At 40.2% G+C, this 10,158-nt stretch overlaps 1 protein-coding gene across 1 annotated transcript in view; it reads left to right on the top strand.

The window, feature by feature from the left end:
• Positions 1 to 1,379: 1,379 nt before the first annotated feature.
• Positions 1,380 to 10,158, top strand: part of tmem104 (transmembrane protein 104) — a 107,674-nt gene continuing 98,895 nt past the window's right edge. The window contains exons 1-5 of the mRNA XM_080776130.1: positions 1,380 to 1,639; positions 1,886 to 1,956; positions 3,847 to 3,968; positions 4,552 to 4,633; positions 7,902 to 7,995. Of these exons, the coding sequence (XP_080632256.1) occupies positions 1,912 to 1,956; positions 3,847 to 3,968; positions 4,552 to 4,633; positions 7,902 to 7,995 (343 nt within the window). The 5' untranslated portion in view covers positions 1,380 to 1,639; positions 1,886 to 1,911. The remainder of the gene's footprint in view (positions 1,640 to 1,885; positions 1,957 to 3,846; positions 3,969 to 4,551; positions 4,634 to 7,901; positions 7,996 to 10,158) is intronic.

The raw sequence follows: 10,158 nt of genomic DNA, 5'->3' as shown, positions 1-10,158 counted from the left end.
AGAAAATAAGATAATATCACTGATAAAAGAATATATAGGCTATATTGCTCCGGAAATATTTTAGTAGAGCTCTTTATGAATATGAACGAGATAATCATGTGACCCAAAACAGATCAATTTGTAAACAGTAAATAGGATTGGTTACTTACTGCCTGGCAAATCCCCTCAAACATGGACTTGACGTTTTCTGTGCTAAAAAGAACCTTAATAGCTTTCACATAATGACGATTCTTTAAATATTTTATAGCTTGGACAATGGGAGATGGTTTTACTTGTTTCAATTTTGCCATGCACTCTCCACTGCTTTAAGGGCACTGGCAGAGCTCTCAGAGGATGGAAAGGTTATATCTTTCTGTCCTGTCTGTCCAGTTTAGCTCCTCAACAGTAACACACTTGTATACACATTCATTTGCAAATGAATGTGTGGCTCCCTGGATCCAGATCTGGTAATGTACGTGAGACCTATTGTAGCATAGTCCTTGGACTGGCAAGGCATTCCAAAGGACACAGAGAAAAACCAACGTTTCGGACAGGTAGGCCTATGCCTTCTTCAGGGTTTCAGCATGCAGTTCTGACACTTTTTTTCTAAATTCATATGGTTTTTAGTGTCTGAAGTATCAGTTATCCAAACAGACTTACGTCTGAGATTAAACGATAAAATACAAATCTAGTGTTTTACTACAATAGGTTTCTGAGGTGTTTATCATGAAATATATGATGATGATGATGATGATGATGATGATGATTATGATTATGATTATTATAAATTATGTATTCATTTTTAATGGCACTTTTCTATGTGATATTTATGGTATTCAGCAATTCACTCTTTTCCAGAGCGACTTTATAAGCAAGGTAATGTACTTTTTTTTACTTCACTACAATATTTGCTTCAGCTTTCTGAAAAGTTGGCAGCCCATGATCAGAATCTAGGAAGGTCTTGGTAGTGTATAGCTATGAAGACCACCTCATTTGTTTTAATAATGTCATACAGATAAATGCAAAATAACTTTTTATTTATTAAAACCAGTCCCTGATTGCAGCTTTAAAACGTTATGTAAAACAATGATTCACATTTTATTCCTGAAGATGGTAGTATATTGCCACGTAGATTCCACCCTCGTATAAACATAAAAAGAAGAAGAAGCTTGTCTTTGGATCATATGATTCTCCTCTATGGTGTAGACTGGCGGGGTCAACTCACTTTGCAGTTTGCATTCCCGTTTTGGGGCAGATACGGAAACGGCTGTGTTTCCCATGCATGTGTGCGTGTAAATGACCGGATCCTGTATCCGGGCTCTAGACAACATTGCGAACACAAAACGGTAAACAGAAAGCAGGCACTGACTGATGCTATAGTTACTTCCAGTGCACAACAACATAGCCAATGAATAACGCGACACAGACACTCTGGCTTGTGGCATTATAGTTAGCTGGCTACAGTGAAACAAAATTAGCGTTTTATGGCTGCTATAAGGCGTTCGCTTCACGTTGACTTCGCTTCGGATGCTTAGAATAGCTAGTTAGCACAGTGCTTCTGGTTCCCAGCTTATATTGCTGCTGCGGTGGCATTTTGTACTGGGAGCTATAGCACGAAGCTAAGGCTAACTAACTTCCAACACTTCTTGAAGGAAGTCAGGTGAGGGTTGTTTACTTTATTTGTGCTGGCCTTTAATGAAAATAGCAGATCTACAAGCTCGCTGTGAGCTTGCAGATCTGCTATTTTCGCAGTCGTTCTGCTGTCAGCTCGTTTCAACTTCTTGTGGCAAAGATAACCTAAATCACTTCTTGTGGCATTGAACTGTTACAGTTAAGCCATGCTAAAAATAACTTAATCAAGCAATATATGTGAATGAGTTCTTTTTTACCCTTTTATTCTGGTTAGGGACCAGTGGCAGTACCACCATCACCATGGCAGGTGGTATCACAGAAACGGGCGACCCATACTCCCCATTTGTAAGTATTCGATTAGATAACCGCATTAATAGTGCGTTTAATTGATTTGTGTGGGTTCTTCTTTAAGCCAGCCATGACATTAACCTGGAGTGATTCGAATTATTGTGAAGAGTGTGTGATTGACATACACATAATGGGTCATCATCACTGACGCATTGTATGGATAATTTACTGTAAGAGGTTAAAGTGGTCATGTGTCCTGAATGCAAAGTCCATATGTATAGGAAGTGTAAAGGTGAAATCCGTAACTTTTAAGTCCCACAGATGATCAGAATGCAATCCCAGTGTAACTGAAGAGTGTACAGGTTAGAGTGAATATATGGAACCAGATGGACCCTTTATGGACCCTTTATGCGTCCCCACTTGGTTCCATGTGTACGCTTCTTAATACTGTGTGTAGTGTTCAAGTGATCAGCTGTCCTGGATCCAAATTTCAAAGTCGGCTCTCTAGTTACGACTCACTGATTCCACATAATGAAATGGAAGATGATTCCGAGAATCAATTTGTTCTTCTCGTTCGAAAGAGGAACTCAAAGTGCTTACACTTCACATCTGTTGGGCCATCATCCTGTCTGTGTCCAGCTCTTTGTGGTTTTCTTATGACCTGCCGACTGACTTTGTGTCTTCAAAAAGGTGTTATGCTGATATTATGCACGTGACTCAACCGCAAACAAATCGAGTGTTGCTGCAGCTGTGCTGACACTGACACGTTGAATCATTCAAAGCACTCTGCTATCTGATAGGGATAATAAGGGCTTCCTGTTCAGACCTTCCTTACATTGGCCTGTATAGTGTCCTGTTGTTGTAGCAGAGCAGCAGCAGTAGTGTGGTGAAGGACATTTGTTCTCTACTGTGTGGTTAGGGTTAGGGATGTGGCTATATATGAACCGCTCTTGTGATTAACCGTACCACCCGTAGCTATGGTGTCCACAAATGTCACACCAACAATCAATTATTGTCTTGATTACTTTCTGGGTTAATCAATCAGGTGCAAAACAGGAGATTGTTCTAGTTTTTCATGCATCAATTAATTGATTGTATTATTGTAACTCTGAGAGTGTACAAACGGAACCAAATAAACACAGGATTTTACGGTGAGGTCCCAGAAGGTAGGGGGAAACAAAGTTGTCTAATGCACTGGTTCTCAAACACTGGGTCGGGACCCATTCGTGGGTTGCGGACAACCGGACACTTTGTAATCGGTCCCCTTATTTTTTGTTACTACATTTAGTTTCAAAACAGTTTCAAAAAGCATTCCCCAAAAAAGCGAATTTCATGAATTAAAAACTAAATTCAATGATTTTCTCAGTAATTTCATGAAGAAATAAAGTAAAAATGTACGAAATTCCATAAATTAGAACAAATATTTAAGAAGTAGTGAAAATAGCTGATCTACAAGCTCGCTGCGCGAAGCGACACATGGTGAGCTATTTTCACTAGTTTGGGTCCCGAGAGAATGTCTAACTTCCGTTTTGGGTCAAAGGGTTTGGGAACCACTGGTCTAATGCATATCAAACTCAACTAGTACTGACATCAATCATATACAGACATCATCATCCTACTGACATACTTATGTATAAATGGGGCAGAGCATCTTCATCCCTACTCTTGTGCTCATTTCATCTGTGTTTTTGCATGTAGTCCGAAAGCTTACCCCGCACTCTCACCAAAACGCATCTTTTCGCTCTGTGGCGCCGAGTCACAGGCGCCAACGCCTAAAATCGACCCAGACCAAAAGCCACAACAGGCACGTTGTTCCTTGACGCTGCATAGTTTGATAGTTTCTGATAGTTTCTGGTAACATGTTAGACGGAAAAACAAATTGATGGACTAATCGGTAAGCATACATATTTTCAGCCCTAAACACATATATCCTTTGTGCTTTTCCAGGTGGGATTGGTGTACATGTTCAACCTGATTGTAGGGACAGGAGCTCTGACCATGCCCAAGGCCTTCGCTGAAGCCGGCTGGGTGGTCAGCCTGACTCTCATCTGCTTCCTATCCTTCATGAGGTGAGTTCTGTTCTACCACTCGCTGACCTAGAGATGCTGACTGCCTTGTACAACTCATACCAGAACCTGACCCGTGTCAGAGTTTTGGGTCTGATCCAGATTTTGTAAAGTCCTAGACCAGGTCTCAAAACATTTTAATTTTGTAAAGCAGAACTCATATCACTTTTTCCTGCCGTTGACAGAGATCGCCATCAAGTCCAATCCAATAAAATCAGTAGCCAATTATACTCATGGTCATTTATTTTACATCCCTGCATTAGGCCTCCAGAGTGGACAGCACAGTGAGATCAAATTCATTAGATCTTTCTGGTTAAGTAGGATAGAAATTACAAATTGACAGGTATTACTATCAACATAACATATTTTTCGTCATTTCAGCACCATGGAGAGTGCTCATTTTCTGATCAGTGAATCATTAGAACAATGAGAATTTGTTTTCGGAACAGTCGGACCAATGGTGCTTCAGAATAACGGGCTGTCAGAACAATGGGCAGGCCCCGCTCTACACAAAAGCCAGTGGGCATCACGGGTATGAGTGTAATGCAATTAGATCATTGTGTTTCTTGTTAATTTCTCTGTGCAGCTACATGACCACCACATTTGTGATCGAGGCGATGGCAGCAGCGAACGCTCAGCTACGTTGGAAGAGGAGAGAACAGGAGGAGGTACGTTTCTCTCCACATAATAGAGTATTTCACTTTCAAACACTTCTGGGGGTCATTTTAACGTCTACTCGTGCACCACAGACAGGTTTTACTTTTTAGTTGCTTGATTCAATATTTGGATATCTTGATATTTATTTTCGTCAGACACTACCGCCTCCATTGAACGTCAAACTACATTTTAACCATGTTCGACTAATTTAGAACCAGACATATCCTTTTAACGCCAGGTTTTCAGGCTAAATAGAAGGGTTTTGGTGGTTATAAATGGCTTATAAATGGCTGCAATTAGATGCACATAGGGTGGCAAACTAAGTAGAACATTCTTAGCTAGCAACAGCAACACAGGTTTAGAATGATAATTGCCTAAACAAAATAACATACTATTAATAATACATGCAAGCAAGACTATTTTTCAGTAAATCTCTTGAAGGTATATTCAGTGATTTCACTTAATTCAAATATCACTGTTTTGTTGTGATAATCCTCCCTACTATAGTGTGCTGACCATATAAGGAGTTCCTCCCTGTCCCCAGTTAAAACACCCCCAGCACCCAGGACGAATTTATTTGTCCTTTCTATTAGTAACGCCTGACGCCCAGGACGAAGTATTGTCCAAAAGACGAAGTTTATTGATATTGCATGGCTCTACAGCCTAGGAGCACCTGTTGGGCAATCCTCGATGTTATGTAAGAGTGAGACGTCATCGAAAAACTCCCTCCCCTGTTTAGCCGACGAAAACGAAAACATTAATAACTCGCGATCTAAATCATCCCGTCTAATTATGAAAAATTCCTGTGTTAGACAGCTCTCCACGGTCCAGTCGCTAGTCGCGATAGATTTATTCTTACCTCCCGTTGTTGTCGATCGACTCTAGAGTGGTGTGGCTATTGTTAGCCAACACATTCACAACAACATCTGGTCCGTCGGTAAAAGTCGCCCGTGTTTATAAATCGAATGGGCGCTAAATCGATTTTTGGCTAGTTGGCCCTGCCTTCATCCAATCAGGATAGAGAGGGTCCTTCCGCCAATCATGATCGAATGGGGGTGGGGCTTGGTGTGCGTGCTGTTGGCCTGTCGCGTGTACCCCCCCTGTAGAGCGTGTGCATGTGCACATCTTGTTACCGGGGTGGACCAGGTTTTTTTCCCCAAATCACCCAAATCACTGAATGCTCCGACGAATTCCACGAGCGGCCAGGTCAACATGGGGACATATTGAAAGCAGATAACAATTCGTCAGTTCAGTGTGTGACAACGGCTGTGCAATGATTAACCTCTTAAACTATATTGTCTATCCTCTTAAATCTATATTGTCGCGTGGAAACCTTTTATGTCAAAAAACGTATGAAAAGGCTTTATAATTAAAGTATTTTCATTAAATGTCTGTATTTTGTGCAGTCAGACTTTTACATACAGTATGTATAGTATACAAAACAACTCAACTGGTGCTGGTCTTGCAAACAATCTCGTCGGATGGAGACAATGGAGATATCACAAAATAAGTTTGTTAGTTCCACTGACGAAGCCAAAACAATATGCAACAGAAGTTATATATCCTTCTTCAGTCACACTGATGAAGGACAATGCATCAGACAAGTCAGAGCACGGTGGTAACAAAACAAAGTTTACGTATCGACAATGGAGATATGAAACTGTCACTGAGTGTAGCTATATTGATTTTGAGTTATGTGTCCATATGGTGGCCTCGAGTCGAGTAAAACTTTGTCAGTGCCTGGCACTTCAGAATGGCTGCAGGGAACTAAAGACATGGATGTTCATGATCAGCACAGCTGCAGAACTTGTGGATGAGTGCAACGTGAAACAGTCTGCCCTGATGATAGACAAGGTGTTTGTGGAGACTTTTGGCTGACACAGAAAAATGTCATTTTTAAGTGGAGGGAAATAAGGAACAGAAAGGAGAACAACTGACAAAACGAAGTTTTGAAAATAGTTTGGATTATAAGTCTTTCAAGGATGCAGAGCAGTAGATAACAGTCTATCCTACGTCTGCTCAGTCTGAACTAGCGTCAATGTCAGTTTTAGCACTTTAACCCAATTTGTAATTTGGCCATAAAAAAAAGGAAAAATGGCAGATCTCATTGGAATCATTTTACAACGATCTTCAATTATGAGGTTCTTTGACAGAGCATTTTCAAATGGGTTTTGCGGCCATTTCGGCCTAATACATTATCGATTTGGGGGATTTGGGAGCCTCTGGTTATACGTTTATCATTATGATTACTATGATTGTCATGATCTATACTACTACTACAACTACTACTACTACTACTACTAACATTACTTAATATCATAGTCTAATTCAACCACATCACTCACGCTGCAAGTCGTCGTTTGCTTGTAGATCGGCTATTTTCGCAAAAGTGGTTTGGTGCAGGCAGGGGGGAAAGAGCGGACCAAGTACAGACTACAGAGCCAACGAGAAGTTTACTTAGTATTGGGTACAGGCATTAGTTTTTGACATACTATTGGTCCGACTGTCATTAGAACTACAACCTACCTCAGACCCTAATCTAACCAATCTACAAGCACACAACGGCTTAAGTTGTAGATCAAATAGTTCAAATATGATTATTCTGGGTGGTTATAGCCTGATAAGGTTGAGAACCACTGACATAGACCTGACCACTGTATGAAAGTAAAACAATTCAGCCAGCGCGCATGCACACACACACACACACACACACACACACACACACACACACACACACACACACACACACAGAGAGAGGCTTGTACAGACAGTACAGTACAGTACAGCACCACTGAGTTCAGACAGGTCTGATTTTTTTCTTTTAATCTTACTTTATGTGCTGCTGGATAGCTTACTCTTTAAAGTACAGTTCATAATATCAGTTTTCTAGTATTCATTAAGATATATACAACTTATAACAATTCCCACCACAGATCACTTGCACGGACAGGGTGTAAAACATAGCCTTCGGCTAACTTTGCATTCACAAGGAATCTCAGAGTGCTACATTGTTAAAATGTGAAATCAATCACAAGTAAAACAAATGAAATAATTAGTACAAAAGAATATTGCAGTCAGTGCTTAAATGCACATGGCCGACACAGCAGCCTTGTACACCTTTGAGATCCCCCCCTTGATCGAAGAAAGGTTTGGAACCACCACTGTTGTAAAGTGACAGCGGCGCAATCAATGCTTCAGTGCTTTAAGTTTGGGAGCGGAGAGGTATTTGAAGATGTTAGGTTTTCTCATGACGATCCCCTTTACCTCTGTCATCATCAGGTCCATGAGAGTGACTCCACCTCGGACTATTCTGATGACGATGTCGTCGTCCGGGGACGATCGGAGCCCGAAACCAGACCCATCCTGTCTGTCCGTGAGTACATCCACTTTATAGCCACTAGGTGGTGCCATTTGCACACACATCTCTGCTGGTTCCCCTTTGTTATTCAGAGGTAATAGATAAGGACATTATCTTCACTGAGTTACATTGTTGTTATTCAATTTCATCTATGTTTGTTTCTTTGCAGTTGATACAAATGTAATTGTTCAATTAATAGTTCTATATTGTTGTTATAGAGTATTTGTTGAGTAACGGGGGTCTCCCTGTTACTCTTTAATAGCTCTTTAGCTCTTTAATAAACAGAAATGCTCTGGTGGTGATACCAATTCTATCCAATGAGGAGCGAGAACTCATACGGCATAAACGATAAGCAAGTGAAATTGGAAGTGATGACACAAAGATGTGAGCAGACAAAACTGGAACTGGAACAATTTAAGCTGATGAATGGGTACCCTGAAAATGTATTTTCTACGCGTGCCTATATACCACACCCTTCGGGTCTGAACAAGGATATGGACAGAAAACAAAAACTTATAAAAACAGTAAATAAAACAAACATGCTTATTTTCCTCACTGTTACTAATGTACAGAGATAAGTGTACTTAATCTATAGATGTTCTGTTGTACCTTCTATAAATCTGATAATAATCCCCCCCACCTTTCCGCACATAGCCTACATTGCTGATAAGGTTTTCTTTATAGAAGGTGTGTTTTGCCTACTTTTTAATCTGATTTTTCTTGTTCCGTCTTGTTTTTTCTTTCATAATTCATTACAATCCAGTCTAGCACAGTTTAGCAACATATCACACTAAAGGCCAATATATACATGGTCTGACTCTCCAACATGAAAGGGTCCCAGAAACCATAAACAAGAAAGCAGTGGTGGAAAGTACATTTACTTAAGTACTGTACTTAAGTACAATTTTGAGGTATTTTTTTACTTCACTTGAGTAATTCCAATATATACAATACTTTTGCTCCTTCTCCACTACATCTCAGATCCAAATATTGTAATTTTACCCCACTACATTAGTTGCTAGTTACTTTGTAGATTTTGATTCTTATTATTCTTACAAAACATTCGCTCTATATACTTCTGGCCGTTTGAAAATAGCCGATCGGCAAACTCACATTGCGTCACTATTACTAATACGATGGGACGCATTGTGAGTTTGTGAGTGTCCATTTACTGTACTTGTAATATATACAGTAGTAGTAGTATTTCTACATTGCAGTATTGATACTTTTACATCAGTAAAACATGTGAGTACATTTTCCACCACTGCAAGGAAGTAGTCTTGGGTATTTGGCTAATCAAGTAATCAGTCATCAGAATACGTGGTATTTTACAAAGTCTTTGTTTTTGGCTTTTTACCCCCTTTTTTCTCCTTCCTAGTCCGTAAGGACATGAACCTCCGTCCTTCTCCTCCTGCCCCAACACTCCCTGCTGACATGTACCGCCCTCAGCCTATAGGATTTATATGCACTAACAAGTAACAATTATCACCCTCCCCACCCGGCTTCCTTTCCCCCGAACACAGACCAATTGTGTTTGACAAAGCTGGATGCACCGCGGTGGATTCGAACCCCCAAACTCTGCGGTGATTGTGGCAGCTTATTTACCACGGTGCCACCCGAGCGCCCTTTTAGTTTTTTGTAGTTTTGACGTCACTTCTTTCGCTAGACACCTCAGTCAACACTTAAAGCATGAATTGGCTTTAAAGTGTAAGACCACTTTGGTAGAGGTTTGGGTTGTGTAGTAGTTACCTTGCCATGATGTAACTTCAAATGTGGACAAGACATCAAAAATAATTGCTCCAGTGATCGCAAATTGACAATTCAAAATATGCTCCATAATTCAAAATATGCTCCATAGAACGCTGAAACAGCTCTCAAAGACACTCTTTTAGTATGCAAACAAACACAAAGTTGATTCAGACAACAATATAGAGCATCACCAAACTTTGTACTGCTTTTTTTATATACAAATGTTAACTTATTTATGTTACCATTTGTGTGTGTGTGTGTGTGTGTGTGTGTGTGTCGCACCCTGAGCTGGAGTTGAACCCCGATCTCCAACTAGGTAGTTACACTATGATCTATACACTATGCTCTATAGTATACACTATGCTCTATATTGTCTGAATCAACTTTTTTTGTGTTTGTTTACGTACTAAAAGAGTGACTTTGAGAGCT

This window comes from Protomyctophum bolini (assembly GCF_963924005.1).
Source record: "Protomyctophum bolini genome assembly, chromosome: 11".
Taxonomy (NCBI): Eukaryota; Metazoa; Chordata; class Actinopteri; order Myctophiformes; family Myctophidae; genus Protomyctophum; species Protomyctophum bolini.
This window is presented reverse-complemented; position numbering and strand designations above follow the sequence as displayed.